The sequence below is a fragment of the Petaurus breviceps genome, unplaced genomic scaffold (assembly GCF_028583685.1).
Source record: "Petaurus breviceps papuanus isolate PSGF00001 unplaced genomic scaffold, PetGlider_PUasm1.0 207, whole genome shotgun sequence".
In the NCBI taxonomy this organism is placed as follows: Eukaryota; Metazoa; Chordata; class Mammalia; order Diprotodontia; family Petauridae; genus Petaurus; species Petaurus breviceps.
The window spans coordinates 22,114,634-22,138,245 of NW_027185850.1; the positions used below are offsets into that span (position 1 = coordinate 22,114,634).

Genomic DNA, 23,612 nt, shown 5'->3' on the forward strand with positions numbered 1-23,612 from the left:
ATGTTTGTTAAGTACTTATGCAGTGCCTGGCACACAGTAGGTGCTTAGTAAATGCTTATTCCCTTCCCCCCTTTCCTTGAGAACAGAGACCCTTATTCACTTCAATTCAGCAAGCATTTATTAAGCACCTACTGTAGGCTGGGCTCTGGGGACACCAAAGCAAAAATGGAATAATCTCTGCCCTCAAGGAGCTTGTGGCCTTTTGTGTCTGGACTTGAACCCGCGTCTCCAGTCTCTAGTCTCTTAGCAGGGGGACACTGTGAACACTTGTGCATCAGAAATTAGCAAATGCCACAAATGAGGCCTTGATTTCTTGTTTTGTGGATTGCCAAAACTTTAGAAAGTGATAAGAAAATGTGAACAATGAAGATTAACTGAAGTGTGCCCCAGGTGGCCCTTGGCCGAGCATTTACCAGGGAGGCTGCTCTGGGGGTCCTTTGGCTTCCGGGAGGAGGGTCCCTGGCTGGTGACCTTGGGCAGGCCAGGAGACCTGAAGCAGCCTTTGGGCTGTGCCGCCCAGCCACTTACTGACCACAGCATTGCCCTTTTAATCTCTCTTGGGGCCTCAGTTGCTATGGCTTTGAAATGGGATTAATATCTGGCCTCCCTGCTTCATAGGATCATGAAAAAAGCAGCCTGTCACCTCAACTGCCATAGTTTGGGCTAAGCACCCCCGTTCTTTGGGCCTTACTTTCTTTGTCTTTGAAGTGAGAGCATTGGACCAGCTGACCTCATTGGAGCTGACCTCTGATCTGGCTCCTCCTCCTTCCTCTCCTCCTCTTTTCTCCCTTTCCTTGCCCTCCCCCTCCCCTATCTCCTTCTCCTTCCCACCTTCACATTCTTTCTTCCCTCTCTTTCTGTTTCTCCCCTGCCCCTTACCTCCCCCTCCCTCTATCCCCCTCTCCTTCCCTCTGTCCCCCTCCCCTTCCCTCACCCTCCCCTTTTCTCTCTCCCCTCCCTCTCTCCCCCCCCCCCCCTTCCCTCTGTCCCCTCCCTCTCTCCCCCTCCCCTTCCCTCCCCCCCTTCCCTCTTTCCCCCTCCCCCTCCCTCTCTCCCTCCTGCTTACTCTCCCTTGGGAGAGTCTCTTGTGCCAGCCTGGCTTTAAGCTGCCCAGGTCTTGGGCCCCTGCTCTCCAGCCTCATTCACCATGGTGCCAGTGGTTTCAGAGGGCTCCCCAAGCCGCCTCCCACTTGCCTCAGCTCCCCACACTGGGTGTCTGGGAGGGTACTGCCTGACAGCTCAGCGTGGAAGCATCTCTTCGCAGTAGCTGTATTTCTCCCAGCTGTGAGATTGATTATCCTCCCTGGGCAACTGTAAAGCTTCTCTTTTAGGGGAATGATTAATTATCTCTGAGCCACTGGGGCTAAATGGGGCCTTAAACATCTCTGCAAAGGGAAGCTGCCTGAGAGACAGCAGCCTGGGGAAAGAGCCCCCAGCCTGGGGAAAGAGCCCCCGACCAGGGTCCAGACCTAGGTTGTGTGTCCTCAGGCCAGCCAGGCCAACTCTGGGTGAGGAAACTGAGGCCCAGGGAAAGGAAATGGCCGTGGTCACAAGGAACTTGAACCTGCATCCTCTGGCTCCAGAGCAGATTCCTCTTTTCATGGACCTCTTTCAAGAAGTGTTCTCCCTGCTGACTTTGGGTTCAGTCCACCTGCCCAAGCCTCAGTTTACCCCTTAAAATAAGGGAAATAATCTCTGCATTACCGGTCTCACAGGGCTTCAGAAACAATAAAGCTCATGTCCTGTAAACATTTACTAGAGGTGTGTGGCCTGATGGACAGGGAGCTGCCTCAGAGTCAGAAAGACCTAGATTCAAGTCCTGCCTTGGACATTTGTTTGGCATTTAAAGCCCTTCCCAGCCTGGCCCCAACTTTATTATAGGTGACTTCTCTCCCTAGACACCACGGTCCAGCCACACCAGCCATCCTGCCGCTGCTCCATATTCCTTCTCCCACCCTCTGCTTCTCCCCTCCTTCCCTCCCTCCCTCTACTTCTCAGCAACTCTTATTTCCTCCCAGTGCCTCCTACCCAAACGAAGCCTTCCTGTGCCCCAGCTGCCAGTGCCCTCCCCTCACAAACTGACTCTGGCTTGAGCTTGGAGACGCTGCCTTCTTTGAGAGAGGGGAAGGTTCTCCAGGGGAGGCACCATTTCATTTGTCTGTGTATCCCTGGCACAGCACCTGGCACACGGGAAGTGTGAATAAATATGGATGGGCTGATATGCAGGTGGCCCCAAGCAAGCCATTCGGTGCCCCAAGCAGATCTGCATGGGTGAAATTACAGGTCCGGTAGAGATGCTGGGAATCAGAAGGGTGTCATCCTTCGATCATCTCTGTATGGAAGAGACAGTGGGGGAAAGGAGGATGAGTGGAGTTGGACTCCCCTGTGAGTGTCAAGGGAGAGAAAGCCTGGGAAGATGGCCTGCATGCTCAGCACAGGGTCTGTGGGTTTGGGCTGTGGCGGCTTTCTCTGGCTAAGTTTGTGTTCCCAGTCCTGGTGTTGAGCAGAAATCTGTCCTCCTTAAACACCTGCCCGGCAGCCCGAGTGTTTCCCCCCTGAGGTAAAATTTAATCTCTCTTCCCTCTGGTAACCCTTCAAACCTCCTGATGGCCTTTCCCTGGTCATCCCCCGGCTCGTCCACTCCCATTCTCAGAACTAGCCAGCCGATGATGGATGTGGCCCAAGCAGACAGCAGCAGCAGGACAGTCACGCTTGTGATCTGCCCACTGGTCTTCCCTTGCTGTGTGCCAGAGTGACATCAGGTCACATCATGGCGCTCACTCATTAATCTGCTAGAATTCTCCCCCATATGACCTGCTTCCCAGCTGTGGTTCCCCTGCCTCAACTTGTACAGTGGATTTTTTTTTAGCCTTTGTGGAGGACTTTGCATTCATCCCTCTTGGATTTCTTCTTGACTTCAGCCAGCCGAGACAGTCTGTGAAGATATTTTCACATTCAGCCACCCAATGTAGTAGCTATCACTCTCAGTTCTATGTCACCTTCAAATTTGAGAAATATCCCTTCATCCTACTCCAAAAATACTAAGGATGGGAGCTTTAGACAAGTTGTGTCTAAATTTTCTCTCCCCCTCCCAGTTCCTAACATGTTAGGGAGCTTAATAAATTGCGTCCCCGAAACAAAGGAGTGAATAAACAGGGCCAAGGCCAGATGCCAGGGCTGTCCCTTTAGGGACCTGCCTTTGGTTGGTGCATTCCTTGAGACCTGTCTGTCATCCAGCTAGTTCCCAGCCTTCCTAAGCCTGTTACTAGCTGGTCCACATCTCTCCATCTTGTCCAATGACTTCTTAAGAGACTTGGCCAAATGCCTGGCCAAAATCAATAGCCACTGCTTTCCCCTAGTCTGGTAGGCTGAGCAAAATAAAAGGGAGGGAGAGAGGTGAGTACAGCCTAACTCATTCTTAATGAAACCCTCTGGCTCTTGGTGATTGTTCTCTTCCCTTCTAAGGACTCACAAACCATCTCTAATATCCTGTGCTATAACTTTACCAGGAATCGGTAGGCTTACTGGCCTTTGGAAAGTTCTGACATTTGCCCCTCTCTGGTCCTTTGGCCCCTCTCCCATTTGCTGCACTTCCTAGAGGTGACTCACATTGAGTGGGTTCAGTAATCCCATCCGCTGGGTATTTTCAAAGTGGGCCTGTTGACTTAAACTCCTTTGAGGTGGTTCGAGGCTCTCTAGCTCTCTCCAGTTCTGGGTTCCAGTCCTCTGTTAACCATCATTGTTGTTCTGTCTTTCCCAGTCCGGAGATAATTCTTTGGAGCAAAGGAGACACAAGCAAAATAGGGATTGAGTAGTTCTGTATTCTTTCTGTGATTTCTTCCTATTCATTCTTCCTAATTGGTCTCCCTGCCTCCAGTCTCTCCCCACTCTAGTCCACCCCACCCTCAGCTGCATTTTACAAAAAGAGAGGTCAGATCATGTTTCTCTCTCATTCAATAAATTCTAATGGCTCCCTATTCCCTCTAGGAGAAAATGTAAGAAAGAATGGAAAAATAGCCTAGCCATGCCTTGACAGGCCTGGTGAGGAGGGCCCAAGATCTCTCTTCATGCTCAGAGGCTTACATGATGCCTTCTGTAAGTGATCACAGATTCCTTGGGATCCGGTGAGAAGGGAGTCTGAGGTCCCTTCCACACCTGGAGGCTCAGAGCAGTTTGTCCTCCCTACTCAATTTTTGTCAGGGAGGAAAAAAGGGTCATTTTGACCTTTTCTTTGTCAGGAGGGAATAGGAAACAGTCAGAGAATAGTTGTGCTTACTCCAAATTCATCCTTGGACTGCCTTGGGCATAATGCTCTGTGCTCGCTCATAAGAACTGTGCTCCAAGACTGGGGGGGGGGGGGCATGGATCAGATGCCAGATCAGATGTCTTGGCCCAGCACCTCAGATCTTTGTAGTCTGAGGGCAGCACTTTGAGATCTCGGGTCACTGCCACTTTCCCTGGTCACTCTCAAGGGGAGGGTGATATTTAGCTTACTATCACCAGCCAAGTTTCCTACCACCAAACACCAATTACACAAAACACCATCACAATTATCTCCTTATCAAACTAAACAGAAATCAGACCATATGGAGAACAGAATAAGGCAAAGACTACACAAGAGTAGAGGATTTCTTTGTCAAGGAGCAAGATAAAATATCTCTGCTCAACCAAGGAGGGAGGGAATAATCTCACCAAGGGACGAGACTCTCCTAACCGTTTGTAGGGTTACAAGCAGTGGCAATGAAGGGACATGTTGGGGGTCGGCTCCCTACATATCTGTAGCTTCAGGGGGATCCAAAAGTTCAAACTTGATCTCTTGAATATCTTTCTCAAAGTCTTCCAGCCATTTGAAGAAATCCTTTCTCTCTTCACACAGGTTCACGGTAGAGAGAGTAGTGTCTCTCAGCCATTCTGGAGTCATATACCCTTACACATAGTACACAAATCACAAATCTATCCTTCGGGGCACTCACTGCCCAACCCAAGTGAGTGGAGGTGTTTCATGTAAACTCTTTGACATTCAAAGCCTTTCATGATCTCTCCTGAAACTCCCTTTCCAGCCTTTCACATTTACCTCCTTTTACTTACTCAGTGGTCCAGTCAAACTGACCACCTTACCGTTCCTCTTAAACATTACTCCACTGACCATGACTCTGCCTTTGTTCTGGCTGTTCCTTACATCTGGAACAAACTTTCTTCACCTCTCCCCCTTAGAGTGGATAGTTTCCTTCAAGGCTCATCTCAAGTCCCTCCTTCTACATGATGCCTTTCCTGACTTCCCCCCCCAGTTGCTAGTGACCCTGTCCCCCATCTGCAATTTTTTATATATTTGTAATATGCACATCTTATCTCACCTGTTAGAGTGGAGGCTGCTTAAAGACAGGGACTGATTTATGCTGGTATTTGTGTCTCATAGTAGGTAGTAGGTAGTTTCAAAAATGCTTGTTGACAATGATTCTGAGCTGCTGTCCAGTTTATTCCTTGATCTTCTTGCCCCAAACATAGCTTTTTTTTTTGTCTGAAACAAATGAAAAGCCTGAGACACAGAGTTTCTGGGTAATTATTAATCAGTTTATTAATTAGGTTAGCTGATAATAAATTGATGGTCAGTGGTTTCTCTCGGTAACCGAAGATAAAACTATGGTGATCACTGAATGCTTAAATACCTTTGGAAAAAGGGGTTGCCCCTGAGAGGTAGAAATCCATCTTGATTGGTTAATGATTTAAGAATGGGTGGACATTTAATGAGGAGGTGGGCTTCTCCTGCTGAGAACCAGACTCAGGTCATGAGACTTAAGCTGCTTCCGTCTATCTGGACATTGGAATCCATCTCTCCCCAGAACACTAGTTGATTTTCTCCTTCATGAGCTGAGTTTCCCTAGACTCTAATGGAGTTGATTTGAGTGAGGGCCAGAAGCTGCCCACTTAACTTGGGGTTTACTGGCTAGATTTCCTCCCTCCCTCCTTCCCTCCCTCCCTCCCTCCCTCTCTCCCTCCTTCCTTCCTTCCTTCCTTCCTTCCTTCCTTCCTTCCTTCCTTCCTTCCTTCCTTCCTTCCTTCCTTCCTTCCTTCCTTCCTTCCTTCCTTCCACACAGTTCATTCTGAAGCTCATACACTGGACCATAATAGATCCCTGCCCAAGCTCCACTTAATGGCTGTATTTTGGCCCCTCCTAGCTTAGAGTGAATGTCAATGGTAATTGTTTCTCTTTGAACAGTTTAATCTGAGGGTCTTCCCCTTCCAACTTGATTTTTTTTCTTTTTTCCCTAATTAAAGGGGTCATCCCTTGACTCACTTCTTAATTCATTGAATGGGCGTTACCTCACTCTAAGTGAGCACCTGAAAAAGCCTTAGCCTGAAAGGGCCAGGGCCTCCCATTGCATCCTGGGTCATCTCCAGTCATCCTGATGAATATCTGGTCACTGGCCCCAGATGGCTCTGGAGAAGAAAGTGAGGCTGGGGATCTTGCACAGCCCTGCCTCCTTCAAACCAAAGTCAACTGCAAGTCCCGTCATCATCTCCCTGATACCATGGTCTTCTTTCGAGAACGAAGGACAGACACAGCAATGAAGGAGTGCAAGGGCCTGCTCTCCTGATGCTTTGGGGCCAGCATGCATCAAGATTAGACTCTACTTAGACCATAAACCCAAGTCAGGTCCCCTGGTTGGGTGGGTATGCCCTGAGGATTAGGCCAATCTCAGCTCTCAGCCGTGGCCTTCAGGGCCTGATGGATTGGTACCTCAATGAGGAAATAAAAGGCAAAAACCTCAATTAATTTGTCATTAATATAATAGAAAAATAACCACTTCTCTCAAGTCCTTTTATTTTCTTAGTTTTTTTTTTTCCCAACCTCTACTTATGCTATGCTTAGGGTCCTGTCGCTTATATAAGACCTGTGACAAATAGTCGAAACTACCCCTAAATTTCTCATAGCACCTTTGTTAAATGAAGGAGTGAATGAGGAGTGACTGAATGAGAAAGCATTCATAGTAAGCACATACCATGTGTCAGGCATTATGTTAAGTGCAAGACAGTCCTTGCCTTTCAAGGATTTCCATTCTAATGTGGAAGGACAGCAGAGACTGGGCCATGGTGGCTGGGTAGCCCATAGAGCAGAGAGAGGGCTTGAGAGCTTTAGATCTGGAGAAGTCTCACCCACCTGGGCCTCTGCCCCAGAGCAGGAGGAGCTGGAGTGCCAGAGGAGGAAGAATATGATTGCCCCGTAGGAAGATCCATGCCTGTGCCCTGTTCTTGGTGCTGAACTCTCTCTCCCTTGTACTGTGGTTACCCAGCCTCCCTTCCATCTCATGCATATCCTGGCTACGTCCCTATTCAGCTGCATCTCTTTCTCCAGACATTTCCTCTCCTTACTCCCCAGTAGTTTCAATGGCGATTGTGTTACCAGAATTTATTTCATTATCAAGCCTCCCATCCTTCTTGGGCCAATTTTAGCAAAGCAGTCCTTCAGCAAACCAGCCCCGCAGGTATCCGAGCTGTTCTGTCTCTGCACTCTTTAAGACTCAACTCTTCTAAAGTACAGTTCTGCACTCGCTCAGCGTTCTTCTCTTTATCACAAATCCTTAAGAGGGTGAGCAGCCAACAGAAGTAAATCACTCATATGGAGATCATGCTGACTCATACAGAGGAGATTGTGGTCCACTGAAACCCCCAGATCTCTTTTCAGCTCCTTCTCCATTTTGTGCTTTTGAATTGACTTTATGTTCTAAAGTGTGAGATTTTATAAACTTAATCTTGTTAGGTTCAGCCCAGTGCTCTAATCTGCCAAAATCTGTTTGGATCCTGACTCTGTCATCCAGTGTGTTAATGGCCCCTCACCAGCTCTTTCATTTGCTGGGTTCTTCCAAGGTGATGTCATTTCCACTTCTTCTACCAGTCCCCCCACTTATTGGTTAGAGTCCAGTCTAGAATAGCGGCATCTCCTTGGTATCCCAGTCTTCTGAAATATGACATTAGTAGGAGAACCAGCTAATTAGTAACAGCTTAGCACCCATGTGAAGGAGCCAAGCCGGCAGTAAGTGGGAAAGCAGCTAACAGAAAAAACAAACACACAAAAGAGCCTTGAGAAGCCATATGATGAGAGGCTTACTAAGAGGCTTTACACAGACCTTTTTCACTGACTGCAATCTCGTAGATAAATGAATATAATGGTTTTCCTGGGAGTTGAGTGGAGAGCCAAGTTTTAGTAGTTAAGCAGTGATTGATAATAGTTGAATTAGTGACAAAGGGTTCAATTTGCCCTGGTCAGACACGTTGATTAGCGTGTTCAATTCTGGGTGCTACATTTTAGGAAGGACATTAATAAGCCAGAGTGTCCAGAGGGCAGCCAGGATAGTGAAGGGCCTGGAGCTCATGCCATGGAAGGATCAGCTGTAGGAAGCTGAGATCTCAGAAATCAGTCACAGAACTGAGAGTTGGGAGGGACCTCATTGGCTGTCTAATTCAACCTCTCCAAAAACAAGTGTGAGATTTTTACTTTTGTCTCTACTGAGTTTAATCTTCTCAGGTTCAGCCCAAATCTGTTTGCATCCTTATTCCATCACCCGATATGTTAATAGTCCTTCTCTGGGTTTAAAATTTTATGTAAATTTAACAGTCTCTAAATTTTGATGGTCACAGATCTCTCCTTTTATCCAGGTCACTGATAAGAATGTAAGCACAGATCCCCGGGGCACTCCACTGGAGACTTCCTGCAAAGTTGACTGGGAAGCATTGTAGAAGAGAAACTCAGTGCCCTGCTATTTTGGCACAAGTCTACCAGGAACACATTTAGTGATTAAACTGAAAGCCTCTCTCCTTAAAGAAATAAAAACTCAAACTGCTTCTGAAAATCTCTGACATAATGAACACGAGCTTTAAGAGCCCATGGGATGAGGCTTTTTTATTTACAACTTTTTAGGGTTCGTAAGCTCCTAGATTTAGAGCTGGAGTCCAACCCCCTGATTTTTACAAGTGCGGGAAGTGAGGTACAGGGAGGCATGTGACTTAGCTAAGGTCACACAGCTTGTACTTATCTGTGGCATTTCAAGAACAAAGACAAGATTAATTAATAAATTCTTAATAGTAATTTAACTTTGGCACACCCTGGAGATTCATTTCCTAAAATTGTTCCATCCCTTTCTAACCTCTAAAGATTTATTTTTCAACACCTGGTCAAAGGTGAACCCAAGAGATGCTTCTATTAATTGAATTAATCAAGAGAAGTTCTAGCTTTTATATCATGACCTTAATCAGTTCCAGGGAGGATTCCTTCATATGTTCCTTCTCCATTTAGAAAATGATCAGGCAGGGGTGGCTAGATGGCGCAGTGAATAGACCACCAGTCCTGGAGTCAGGAAGACCTGAGTTCAAATTTGGACTCAGATACTTAACACTTACTAGCTTTGTGACGTTGGGCAAGTCATTTAACCCCAATTGCCCCTCCAAAAAGCAAAAAAAAAAAAAAAGATTAGGCCTAAGAACAAAACAAAAAGATTGCCACATGTGGGACCATTTCTCCTGGACTGATAATTGAAGAAAGGCTGAGAAAGTTTCTTATTCAGTTTAGACCCAGGATTTCACTGACATGCAATACTATGCTAATAGTTCTTAATATTTTCCCCAAGAGGAATGGTGGTGGGGGAAATGCTTCCACTCCATTAACAACCAATATGGTCTGGCCATCCAAGCCCTTTTAAATCTACGTAATTCTCTTATTGTCTAGTCCACATCATTCCGTCTTCTCCACAAAATGGGATGAGACACATTATCAGAAGCTTTGCTAAAACCTAAGTGAATTCTATCCATAGCTTCCCCGAATCTGCTGGTTTAGTAACCCTGTCGAAAAAGCAAACGAGGGGAGTCTGGTATGACCTGCCCCTCGTGGAGCCAGGCTTGACTTTTGGTAATCACTGCTTTCCTTTCTAGACATTCTCTAACCATCTCTTTTTGGAGCAGCTAGGTGGTGCACTGGATAGAACCAGGCCTGGAGTCAGGAAGACTCATCTTCATGAGTTCAAATCTGAACCCAAATATTTATTAGCTGTGTGACCCTGGCCATGTCACTTCACCCTGTTTGCCTCAGTTTCCTCATCTATAAAATGAGCTGGAGAAGGAAATGGCAAACCATTCCAGTGTCTCTGCCAAGAAAACCCTAACTGGGGTCACAAAAAGTCAGACATGACTGAATAACAACAACCATATCTTTAGTAATGCATCCTGGCATGTCCCAGGAACTGATGCCTGTGGATTCTTCTCTTCCATTTTTTCAAATCTGGACAACCCTGGCCGTTCTCCAACCTTGTGCTACCTTTTGTTTTCCATGACTTTGCCCATGTCACCGACAGTGATAGCGTTCTTGCCTATCTGTTCTTTCAGCACCTGGGTCAGAGACTTGATTCTATCAGGGTCAGCCGTATGCTCCCTTTTTATCTTGAGTATCTCCTCTCTGTTAATTATTTCTGTCCTGTCATTTTCAGCACACACGTCATTCCTCTTGGCAAAAGTCAGAATTAAGCCACTTTTCCTCCCTGTTGTATGTTGTCCTTGTCCCGGCCACTCCAAGCAAAGGCTCAGTCCCTTCTTTGATCCTTTCCAACATGACTTTTTAAAAAATGATTTTATCTTTAGCTCCCTTTGCCGGCTTCAGCACTCTTGACATTGTTCTTATAGGATAGTGTTCTAGACCCACATTCATCTTCTGCTCCCTGGTCTTGTTTCCATCTTTTGTATATTTCTTTTTGAGAAATTAAGTTGATTGGTGAGTTCCCTGTGTATCCGCATCTGTTCAGACAAATGCTGCTGGAATTGTTTCACTGTGTGTCTTCAGAATTTCATTCCTGAGCATGTCTCTCTCTCCTAGGCTGACTTCCCCTAAAGCATTTCCACCCAGAAGATAGTTCCTATCCTTCCTGCTAACCCTTTGAAATCTACTTTCCCAAAACTCAGGGGGCGTATGTCAGACGATGCCAAGATTTTCCTTCATTTTCCATCACAGATTCTAGGAGGGAATGGCCACTTCCTCCACAAGGTTCCCATCATTTCCACCCCCGCTGCCAGTTCCTCTCTGTCAGTGAAAATCAAACCCATAATAGAAAACCCCGCTTTTTGTTTCCTCCCCCTTTCACAGGATGAAGTTATCGTAAAGCGCGTCAATGAGTTGCTGGTTGCTCTGCTTTTGCCAGCAGATGTTTGGGTAACTGAAGACCCCCATCACTGCTGTGGCACGCTTTCTGCCTCTTCATCTCTTTCTTATTTCTGTCCAGGCAGTCTGTCATCTATTCCAAGGACAACCCTGCTTTCGTGTCTTCCTCCAGTGACCTTTACCTAAATCCTTTCAGCTTCTCCTCTGTGCTTCCTGAATTTCCTCACATGAGTAGACCATCTTAATAGAAAATCTTTCTTCTCTCCTACCCACCCGATTTCATTTGAATAAGGCACACCCATCCAGAGCCACAGTTCAGTCATGGGTTTCACCCCACTGAGTCCTACTGGCACCCAGAAGTCAAACCTGGTTTCTTGTGTCAGGTCCTTGAGATCTCTTTGTTTGCTGCCTAAACCTGAGCATTTGTACACAAATGTTGGAGGCCATGGATTTGAGCGCTGGCTCCTTTCTCGGCTTTTTGTCTCCTGTGAACTGAGCGTCTTGGATTCTGACACTCCTCTTCCTTTTCTCTAGCTACTATTTAAAGCAGGGATTCTTAACCTCGAGTCCATGGACTTCTACAACATCTGTGGATAGCTTTCAGGGAGTCTGTGAATTTAGATGGAAAAGAATTATTTCTTTATTTTTGCTAATCTAACTGAAATTTCGTGTTTTCTTCAACCCTGAATTTTTTCAAAGCCATTATTCTAAGAAGGGTCCAGAACTCCCGCTCCAGAGCATCTCACTTGGGGGAGGTCTCCTCTCTCCTTCATCCTTTATATAGGTTCAAGTCCTTTAGATTAGACGTGCCCGCTTTTGTTAGGTCTATGCCATCTCTGCCTACACACTTCTTCTTTGCGTCCCAAATTAGCTTTTCTCTTCTGCCTCCCTTGGCTTTATTGGGTGTCACTGAGGAAGATAGCCTGCCCCCTTACAGGCTTCAGTTTCTTGCCCAAGACTTCATAATTGTTGATGATATGTTTTAGGTTCCTTCAGAAGGGGTATCATTTGTGCTGAATTACCAGAACTGGGTAGCTGTCCACGGTTTTGATAAGTCTTGGGAGGTTCTCTGTTATTTCTTAGAGAGGAGCCTGGGAAGATCACAGGCCTCTCTAGTGCTATTATCTTGTAAAATGCTTAGAATCTTAAAGCACTATGTAAATGATAGATATTATCCAGTCCGCTGCCTTTGAGCCTTTTGTGGATGAGCTCTCTTGCCTGGGAGTGTCTGTGGTTCTGCGCAATCACTCTGGGGAGCACGCGTGACTTCTCCCTCAGAGTGTCCAGCTCCCTCCTGTTCAGGGGCGCCACTGATCTGGGTTTAAAACTTTGGTTGTGCAGGAGCCTTTGGCCTTCCCTTCCTCCCCTGTGTAACCTTCTCTGGCCCTCCATCATCCTGACTAGGCTCACATCTTTCCTCCTCTCCTTCTTCCCCAGCAAAACCTCCCTTCTCTTCTCTTCTACCTTCATTCCCCCTGATGTAGAGAGGGAAGGGCCATTCCTTGAACCCTACACCTTCTCCTCCAGGAGGGTGATCATCCTACACTCAGGGCAGAGACAGCAGACAGTCACTTGGATGAGGCAGAAATACAAGCACCACGTGTTCAGCACAAGCCATCGCATAGTACACCCTACTCTCCGTATTGGTGGGAATCATCTCCCTTGTCTTGTTAACCTGCTTGGGAGTGTTTACAGCTCTACTCTAAGCACTTGGTTAACACTTTTATGGATAATCATCATCTCTGGATAACTGGCCACACCTCTGTTCACCTTCCCCCCTAGTCCCAACAACACGGCCCCCGCCAGCCCCGTATGCCAGCTGCCCCAGCTTCCGAGCTCTTCCCCCAGCTTGCTGCCCCCTGGGCTCTGTCTCTGTTTGACCCACATGCCTTGCCTTGCCAACGACCTTCTCCATCTTCAAGTTCTACTCCTTCATCCTTTTGTATTCTCCCTAATGTCCTTGACTTTCCCTTCCAGTGCTATGAGACGGGGCTCATGTCCCAGTACGTCAAGTCCTGGAAAGTTGGTGATACGGTCTTTTGGCGGGGACCTTTTGGGGGCTTCCCCTACAGACCAAACCAGGTGAGTACAAGATGAGGGGCTGGTGTCATGGCCCCTGAGATTCCTTCCTGAGCCAAATGAGAAGAAGCAGAAGTGACTTTTAAGTGTCTAAGGAGCAGAGGGGTTTCAATATGTTCATAATGAGCAATTAGTGTTTATTTGTGTTGTAATTTTAATGGAGGTTTATTTTTATTAAAAAAAAAAAAAAGCAAAATCCTTTTCTTCCTGTCCTTTCCATTCCTGAATCTCAAGGACTTGGAGGCTGAGAGCCCTGCAGGGGATGGAGAGGACACAAGTTAAACCATCCATTGCTTTCTTTTCAGGGAGCCCGGAGATCATAAATGATCTATTTAGGGCTGGAAGAGACCATGGGGGTTATCCAGCCCAACAACTTCTTTTTACAGTTGGGGAAACTGGCCGAGAGGGGTAAAGAGACTTGCCCAAGGTCACACACTTTGAGGTAGCAGGCCTAGGGTCTCTAATTGCAAAGCCAGCTGTCCAGCCATTGTGCCACACTACCTTTTGTGCAAACCTTTCCAAAGATCTAGGGTGGGAGTTCTTGACCTTTTGGTATGTGTGCCCGACCACTTGGGCAGGCAGTCTGGGAGAAACCAAGTGATGGAAGGCCTCATCTACCCCAGTCAGAGTGGCCCCAGGGGAGCCACAGGAGGTTTTTGGAGTGAGGGATGGCACAGCCCTAGCAAGGCCTTAAGGGGCCAGGAGCAGGACGGATATAAAGCAACAGAAGAGTTCCCCCAAGATTTGGAGGTCTTCAGTCAGTCAACAAGCATTTATTAAGTGTCTACTGTGTGCCAGGCACTGTGCTAAGTGCCTGGGAATATAAAGCAAAGAAGAAACATAGTCCCTGTTCTCAAGGAGCTCCCGTTCTGACAGGGGAGGCAGCCAGCCAATAATCACGTATATACAAACTCTATTGTGCTCTATTCACTGTGCCACCTAGCCACCCCTAGAATTTCTTTTTTCTTTTCAGTAGGGAAGTGGGGAGAGAAGGGGAGCAGGCTTTCTACAAAAACAGGCAGAGAAGGGAAGGAGTTGACTCTTTATGGTTGGCCCAGAAAGACAGAACTCCAAACAAGAGGTAGAAAGCACAGGGAAGCCCATTTCCGTTTGACAGAAGAAAAAATGTCCAGCAACCAGAGGTAATGGGCTGCTTTGGAAAGCACTGAGCAGAGTCTGGCTGGCCACCTGTTGAGGCTGTCCCATAGGGAATTCCTATGTGGGTATCCTCTAAAGTCCCTGTAGCTTTGTCCTTGGAGTCCAGCAGAGGGGATGGAGGTGGCCAAGAGTGCTTATGCTTCCTAAAGCACCTTGCCAGCACTGTAGCCTTCCATCCACCCATGCCTTCCTACAAACAGCTGCTAAAAGGATTTTTAAATAATATTTTGGTTTTTTCCAATTACATATAAAGACAATTTTTAACATTCATTTAAAAAAAATTTTGAGTTCCAAATTCTGTTCTCTCCCCGTGAGATGTGAGATGGTAAGCAGTTTGATATAGGTTATCGATGTGTGATCATGCAAAACGTGTTTCTGTATTGGTCATGTTGTGAGAGAAAAGACAAAACACCAAAAAAAAGTGAAAAATAGCATGCCTCGATCTGCATTCAGACTCCTTCAGTTCTTTCTCTAGAGCTGGATAGCATTTTTCTTTCTTTTTTAAATTAATTAATTGATTGATTGATTTTTGATTGTCCATTCACTTCCATAAGATTTTGAGTTCTAAATATTCTCCCTTTCTCCCTCCCCAAGACAGCGTGCAATCTGATACAGGCTCTACATATACATTCATAGTAAACATATTTTCAGAGTAGTCATGTTGTAAAGAATTAGAACCAATGGGAGAAACCACAAGAAAGAAGAAATTAAAAAGAGAGAAAATCGTCCGCTTCGATCAGCGTTCAGACTCCACAGTTCTTTCTCTGCACGTGGGTGGCATTTTCCACCATGAGTCTTTTGGAGTTCTCTTAGATCCTTGCATGGCTGAGAAGAGCTGAGTCTATCACAGTCGGTCATCCCAGTGGAAAGCGTTTTCCACCGAGTCCTTTGCAGTCGTCTTAGATTTGCAGTTTGTCGTTTGCAGTTGATCATTGTGCAGTGTTGCCGTTACTGTGTACAGGGTTCTCTTGTTTCTGCTTACTTCACTTTGCATCAGCCTGCTAGTCATTCCTTATAGCCCGACGTGTTCCATCACATTCATAGACCACAGCTTGCTCAGCCATTCCCCAACTGATGGGCATCCCCTCGATTTCCAGTTCTTTGCCACCACAAAAAGAGCTGCTATAAGTATGTTTGTACTGCTAGGTTCTTTTCCTTAAAAGGACATTCTTAAAGCAGAGATCTGCACAGCTTCCCTGAGTCCCTCCAGGGTCTGGCTTTGAAAGCCCTTCCCGGCCGGGCCCCAACCTCCTGTCAAGGCTCATGTCCCATTGTTCCCCTTTGGTCTCTGCCACAGCCAAGCTGACTCTGCTGTTTCTCTGTGGGCTATTCCCTTTGCCATCCCTGCCCTTGCACAGGCTGGCCCCTGTGCCTGCAGTGCTCTCCTTCACTTCTGCTCCTTAGAATCCCTACCTGCCCTCAGAGATCAGCTCGATAACCACCTCCTCCAAGGAGTCTTCCTTGTCTCTCCCCCAGAAACTTGGGACGTAATTTTGTACATTCTTAGATGTGTATGTGCTGCGTCTCCCTTGTTTGAATGGAGATTGCTTGAGGACAGGGACCGTTTCAGTTTTGTCTCTGTGTTCCCATTGCCAAGCACGATGTCTGACACAAAGTAGGCATGTCATTTTACATATGAGGAAACTGAGGCCCAGAAAGGTGAGATGGCTTGCCCCAAGTCACAACAGTGAGCATCAGAGGACCTCTGACTCCTGAGTCAGGGCCTTTGTCCTGTATCAAGGGACAGGAAGGCATCGGGAGTGGGGGGGGGGGGAAGGAGAGTGCTCACAGGGGTAGAGGCTGAGGGGTTGGTGTGGCTTGCTTTTTCTGTTAAGGTATTTGGTTCTCATTCTTTCTCTCTCTCTCTCTCTCCCTCTCTCTCCCCTCCCCCCATATCTTCTCTCTGTCTCTCTTCTCTCTCCCTCCTCTCCCTTCTCTCTCTCTCCCTTCTGTCTCTCTGTCTTTCTGTCTCTCTCTCTGTCTCCCTCCCTCCTTCCCTCTCTTCTCTCTCCTCTCTCTCTCCGTCTCTTTCTGTCTTTCTCTGTCTCCTCTCTCTCTTCCCCCCGTCTCTTCTTTCTCCTCTCTTTGTCTCTCTTCTCTCTCCCTTCTTCTCTCTGTCTCTCCTTTTTTACTCTCCCTTATCTCTCTGTGTCTCTCTCTTTCTTTTCTTTCTCCCCTCTCCCCTAGTATGGTGAGCTCCTCATGCTGGCTGCGGGCACTGGCCTGGCGCCCATGCTGCCCATCCTGAAGGAAATCACAGACAATGAAGAGGACGAGACATTCGTCACTTTGGTCAGCTGCTTCAAGTCCTTCAAGGACATCTACCTGAAGCCGTTCTTACAGGACCAGGCTCGCTACTGGAATGTCCGCACCTTCTTCGTGCTCAGTCAGGTGAGGCCAGAATGGGGGAAGGAGAGGGATCCCCCCAGTGGAAGATGAGCTGATGGGAGATCATCCCCAGGCCAAGCCGCTCACCCTCTGCCACCTGCTCTGACTAACCCCCAGTGCTGTTCCAGCTGATAGAGTCGTGTGTTATAAGTAAGCTGGGCGTCAAGAGGCCTAGGTCTGCCCTCAGCAGCTTTGTGAGCACAAAGTCCTTCCAGCTGCTCAGTCTGGAGCCAGAAGGGCCTTCCAGGCTGCTGATTCAGCTCTCCCCTATTACAGATAGAGAAACTGATGCCCAGGGAGGGAGTGTAGACCCTAGATTCATAGACATAAAGGAGTTTAGAGGTCCCCTAGTCTAATCTGGCTTTGCAGAAGGGGAGGTTAAGCCTTGAGAAGTTAAGTGACTTTCCCAGGATCACACAGCTAATGAACTTTAGAGGGAGATTTAAATCTATCCCAGAGCCAGCGCTTTCCCAGTCCCAGGCTGCCAGTGGGGAAGGCCTTTGGGTGGGGGGAGCAGGGACAGGCTGGCTATTGTCTGAGAACCTGCCTGGCCATGCTGGAAGGCTTGTTAAGGGAAAGTTGGCCGGCTGGTTCATTCTGGCCCAGTAACTATGAAGCTGCTTGGGGGTGGGGCAAGGCATGAGGAGCAGTCAGGGGAGCCCCTTTGACTAGAGCAAAGGAGATTGTGAAGGGGAATAGGATGAGAAAAACCTGGAAGGGACCTGGGGCACCAGGAGGGAGGAGAGAGCCCTGAATGCCAGAATGAGAAGTTTGTTTCCATCCTTTCGCAGGTGGGAAGCGATGGAGGGAGGGCAACAGCATTGAGAAGCAGTCCCTGCTGCTCTGGCCCCTTTTTCTAGTGAGGGGTTTGGACTAGCTGGCCTTCCAGCTCAAAATCCCCTCCCTGTACCTCAGTTTTCCCACCTATCAAATGAGGGGGTTCAGCTGGGCCTTTTCAGCATGATGTTTGTGGCTTCCCTCTGTGACCAGGGAAGGGGAGAAGACACCAGCCACTCATTCATCTCACCGAGGCCCCTCTGGTCTTCACAGGAAGCATCCCTGGACAGGCTGCCCTGGAGTTACCAAGAAAAGACCCACTTGGGGCATCTCAGCCAGGCCCTGGTCCAGGAGCTGGTCAGCTCCTGTCGGAGGAAGCCCTTCGCCCTGGTCTGCGGCCCATCTGAGTTCGTTCGAGACATGGCCTTGTGTTTGCAGGGGGCCGGGCTGACAGAGGAGTCCTACTTTCTGTTTTAGGCCCCACTGGCTATGGAAGGAGGAAAGAAGACAGAGACAGGGGCCACGGCCCATCCCTCTGACCCACTGGTTTTATGGCAGAGGGAGGGGGTGGGCCAGGGTGGTAGGGCTTTGGGTCAAGGTAGCCTTAGGGGAAACAAACCCTACCATAACAGAAAGAACCCGGAGCCAGAGGCAGAGGACTTGAGTTCACAACCTCCATAACACCCCTGAAGAGGGTGACCCAGCTTTTACTTGTAGACCTATAGTGATGGGGAACTCACTACCTCTTGAAGCAGCCCAGTTCACAGCAGGTCAGCTCCAGGCTGGAGATGATTCTTCCTAACTGAGCTGAAGTCATTCCATCTGCTCATCAGTCCAGATTCTGCCCTCTGTCCTTCAGTGCCCCCGGAGCCTTCTCATCTCCAGGCTGAGCTTCTGGGCAGCCTTGGGTAATCTTCACATAAGGCATGGTCTCTACCCATTGCCTTTAATTCTGCCTTCAGGGCCAAGCTCAGAATCAGAATCTCAGGGCTGGGGAGGGATGCCAGGGGCCATCTCATCCAACGGCTGCTACCCGAACGGGAATCAGCAACATCCCTGACAAGTGCTCATCATCCTACTGTGTAATACTTCTGGTGACAGAGACCTCACGGCCTTGCAAGGCAGCCATTCCAGTCTCATACAGCTCTGATCGCTAAAACAGTGTGTCCTGGATTCAGGCCAAATAATCAGGAGGGCACAGAGGGAGCCTCAGGGTCGTGGGGGCACAGGTTAGGGAGGAGGGGGGAAAAACAAGCTGCTTCTTCCACAACTTTACCATGGGTCTTTACATCTTCATATCTCTCAGGGATAGGGGGGAAGCCTACTGGACTCTGTGCTCTCCACTCCCTTAGAAAAGGAAGCCTGAGCTCCTGGGAGATCTCTGCTGTGCGCAAGTGGTAGTAGGTCTTGAGATTTAGCTCCAAGCCCCTCACTTTGCTGATCAGCAGATGGTGGCACTGAACAGCAGGGCCAACATTTGAACCTGGGTCTCCGGTGTCTTTTGTCGCCTCGGCTCTTCTGTCATTAGCTGCAGGCCCTGTCGCCTTGTATCAGGGGCTCCTAGCCTTCTTGTCCAGGAAGTAGAGGCAGGATCCTGTCCTGAGAGGGGACTCTGCCCTAAGGGGGCAGCCAGAGAGGTAGTGCATAGAGTGTAGGACCTCAGAGTCAAGAAAGTGTGAGTTTAAAATGAAAAGTCACTTAACCTCCGCCTGCCTCAGCGGCCAGGTGGTTTAGTGAATAGAGCACTGGCCCTGGAGTTAGGAGGACCTGAGTTCAAATCCAGCATCAGACACTTGACACTTATTAGCTGTGACCTTAGGCAAGTCACTTAACCCAATTGCCCTGGTTTCCCCCCTCCAAAAAAAAAATGCTAGTTGACTGACTGACATAAGTCATTTCATTTAATCCTCAACAATGCTGCAGTGTAGGTGCTATTATCCCTCTGTTGCAGTTGAGGAAACTGAGGCAGGCAGAGGTTAAGTGACTTGCCCAGGGTCACACAGCTAGTAAGTGTCTGGGGCAGGACTTGAACTCTGGTCTTCCTGATCCCAAGGTCCAACACTCTTCAATCACTCTTGACTGCTACATGCATTCATAGTATACCAGTCACAAAACTTGAGAGCTGGAGGGGGCCTCAGTAGCCATTTAGTACAAGTCACACATGAAAGCAATGCCCAGTAAAACCCATCCTCCCAGTGGGTCATAATAGTGGCTTACATTATAAGTAAACTAAATAGCACTTGCCATGTGCCAGGCCCTGTGCTGAGCTCCTACAGCCATCATCTCATCTGATCCAGTCTGGGAGGTCAGGGCTATTATTATCCCCATTTTGCATTTGAGGAAACTGAGTCAAACAGAGATGAAGCACCATGGGCAAGCATGTATATCCTGAGTTGAAAAAAAAATCCCATAGAAGCTCCCTGTGAACACCTCTACTCCACATTAGTGCCTGAGGTAGCACAGTGGATAGGCCGCTGGGCCTGGACTCAGGAAGATCTGAGTTCAAATCTGACTTCAGAGACTTCCTAGCAGCATGACCTTGGGCAAGTCACTTATCTTCTGTTTGCCTCAGTTTCCTCATCTACGAAATAAGGAAAATAATGGCCCTTACCTTCTAGGGTTGTTCTGAGGGGCAGATGAGATCATTGCAAAGAGCTTAGCAACGTGCCTGGCATGCACCACAAGAATATTAGCTGTTACTGCGTTTTACACGTGGGCCTGGCCCTAGGTGAGCCTCAGTGTCTGTCCTCGCTGCAGATTCCCTGCACACGTGGAACATCTGTCTGGATGGGGAGCTTCCCACGTGCCAGCGCAGACCTGCAACTCACAGGCTTTCTGAAGGAAAACACGAATTGATCAGTTCGGGGCTTTTGCATAAATTACACTTCCTAATGTGTCTCTCTCTCCCCAGAGTCAACCTGTATAACGAATTTTTAGAAAGGGAAGGGGAAACAGTTCACAAAAACTAAGCAACATATGGGAAGAATCCAATTTTACATTCAGTATTCTACATCCACAGGCCCCCACCTCTGCCAAGAAGGGCAGGGGATTGACTTTCTTTTATACCTTCTTTGGGGACAAAGTTGGTCATTATAATAATATATAGAAAGCAATTGGTAAAGCTGTATATAAATGCTAGTTTTTATTATCAGTCAAAGGATTGTACATTTAGAGCTGAAGACTTCAGAGGTTACTGAATCCAGTCCCCTCATTTTATAACTGAGGCAACAGGGTCCAGAGGGGTTAAGTGACTTACCCAATGTCATATAAGTTGTAAGTAGCAAGTCCAGGATTTGAACCCAGATCCATTGACTCCATTTAGCCTGTCTTTCACTGTACTATACTTACCTCTTATACTGTAGAGTTCAGGAAGACAACTGTAGTACAGTGTCTGGGACATTGGATTTGTACTCCAAAGTCATAGCTTTGAGTCCTGTCTCTGGAATATGGCATAATAAGTAGAGGGTGAGACTTGGAGTCAGAAAGAGCTGGGTTCATATCCAGTCTTCACTATTTATTTACTGTGTGACCATGGACAAGTCAACTGACCTCTCTGTTCCTCAGTCATGCTTCAATCCTCCCCTCTAGTTTTCTGTATCTGGTCAGGCCTTGTCAGATAGGCATTCTGAGAGAGTAGAAAAAAAAACCACTAAGCTTGGAGGTCAGAAATCTAGTCCTGGATCCACAATTTACTAGCTGTGGGACCCTGGGTCGGGGAGCCTCTGCTCCAAGACCTTCAAGAAGAAGGGGAACCCACTGCCTCTCTGGGCAGGCTGCCCCACTGTGGGATGGCTCTCATTGTTTGGAAGTTTTTCCTGACATCAAGCCCAAAGTGGTCTCTATGTGGCTCCTAGTTCTGTTGTCTGGGGCCAGATGGAACTGAAGAAAAGCTCTTTGTAAACAGTCAGGGATTTCGAGGAATCTCTCCTGAAGGTCTCTTTTGTTTGAGGCGCTGTCCTTAGTGCTGAGTTTTACCAAGTCGACTCCTAGAATCCTAGCTTTGAGGCTATCTGGTATGACCCCTTATTTTACAGATGAGGAACCCAAGGCCCAGTGAGGTCAAGTTACTTGAACAAGGTCACACAAGTACTAAATATAGAGCAGAGGCACAGTTTGAACCCAGGCCTTCCGACTCTGAATCCAGCCTTCCACTGTAGCACACTGCTTGTGATAAGACACAGCCCTGATCTGAAGCATTTGACACTGAGATGAGAGAAAAGACCAGTACATAAATAACTGATGTCAGGGAAAATGAACTAAGTGCCGGAGAGAGGCCCAGGAACAGTGCTAGATGTGAGAGCTGAGGAGGGAGGGTTGGGTTTTTCTTGCCAGAGGAAGGTGGAGGGTTGGATTTTTCTTAGGTTGACAGAAAAGGAGGTGACCTTTCCCAAAAGCCAGTCAATGAGCTCCTTGATTAGGAACCAGCACTACTTGAAGTCTGTGAAGGCCTGAATTGTAAGCAGTGGGCCAAAGCAGCAGCAAGTATTATAGCTAGACATCAGGAGGAAGGTCCCAACCAGGCAGGGTTATGAGCCGCAGAAACCTCTTTATATAGCCATTCCTATAGACAGTAAGCTCCTTGATGTGTTTTTACCTTTCCTTGAACCCATAACAGTGTCTTGCATACAGAAGGCACTTAATAAGTGTTTGTTGGTTGATTGGTTTTTTTTTAAGGCAGATTTATGATATACATTTTACAGATTAGGAAACAGATTCAGAGAGGTTACATGATGTATCTGTGCTCAAGGAGCTAGTAAGTTTCTGAGGTGGGATCTGACTTAAGGTCTTCTTGACTTCCACCTTCCAGCCTTCTGTCCATTGTGGCATGCTGACAAAGGGAACCATGGAGGTCATGTACTCTAAGCCCTTCAGCTAACAGATGAGGGAAGTGGGGTGCATATTAAGTCATTTGTCCAAGGTTACACAAGTATTAAGCAATAATAATAACCACAATTTCTGTGCCACTCTGGGGTTTGCAAAGCACTTTACAAACCTTATCTCATCTCAGTTGTAAGATGTGTGAGGCACAATGATACCCCCATTTTACAGATTAGAAAACTGAGGAACAGAGAAGCTGGTTGACTTGTCCATGGCTACAAAATGAATAAGTGGAAGGCAGGATTTGAATCTGGCTCCAAGTCTAGTCCTCTATCCACCATGGCTATGCCATATTCCACATACAAGACTCAAAGTCAGGTCCTTCAAGTGAAAAGGCAGTGTTCTGGCCACTGTACTCCAGTTGTCTCTGGAAACATCGTGAAGAATATTAGACACTGTCTACAAGAGCTCTAATTATTTGGAGGCAGGAGATGGGGCAGGACTGGTGGACCCCATGAGGTCCTGTAATCCCACTGCTTCTACAAGGTTCAGATTAGAATTTCCTTTCCCCATGCTGAGTCCCACCCAAATAGATCCCTTTCTGTGGAGAGAGAAAAGATAAACAGCTGAGCCAACCCTCCCCCTCTCCTTTGTCAGCCTCAGAAGAGGCAGCCCTGCCATCCCATTACTTGGGGGGGGGGGTTCAATGACTGTTGCTATGGAAACCTAAAGACAGAGCAGGAATCAGGGGACCTGGGTCCTTCTCTTGGCTTAGCCCCCCACTGGCTGCAGGGCCACAGGGCTCCTGATTTCCCTCCTGGGGGGGCCAGGGCCTGGCCTCCCAGAGATGACCTTCCCTAGCAGAAGCTGAGCCCAGGAGCATCCTGCATGTTAATGAGTTCAGCTCTCCAAGGCTCGAGCCTGACCCATAAATTATAATGAGAGGAAATGCTCAGCAGCATGATTAAATAGCCAATGGAGATGCTTGCTGCCTTAGCAGCCAGCTTCGAAGGACGGCCACACTCTGCCCTCTAGCCATGCCTTGGCTCTCAAACAGCCATATAAGCATGTGTATGTGTCTGTGTGTATCTGTGTGCACATGCTTGGAGCCAAGAGAAGGATGGATGGAGAGACAGGAGAGAAGGGACAAGAGAGACAGAGACACAGAAATACATAGAGATACACACACACACACACACACACACACACATAGAGAAAGAGACAGATAGAGACACAGAGAGAGAGCACTTAT

The 23,612-nt window shown here is 47.6% G+C and overlaps 1 protein-coding gene across 4 annotated transcripts in view; it reads left to right on the forward strand.

The window, feature by feature from the left end:
- Window positions 1–23,612, forward strand: part of LOC138164956 (NADH-cytochrome b5 reductase-like) — a 40,970-nt gene that overhangs the window by 8,114 nt on the left and 9,244 nt on the right. Inside the window, exons 5-7 of one of the 4 annotated variants that reach the window (XM_069092948.1) lie at window positions 13,118–13,222; window positions 16,565–16,768; window positions 17,816–23,530. In XM_069092948.1, coding sequence (XP_068949049.1) covers window positions 13,118–13,222; window positions 16,565–16,768; window positions 17,816–18,019 — 513 coding nt within the window. In that variant the 3' untranslated portion in view covers window positions 18,020–23,530. Of the gene's footprint in view, window positions 1–13,117; window positions 13,223–16,564; window positions 16,769–17,556; window positions 23,531–23,612 lie in introns of those variants that run through there. The other 3 variants (XM_069092950.1, XM_069092951.1, XM_069092949.1) reach the window with 3 other exon arrangements.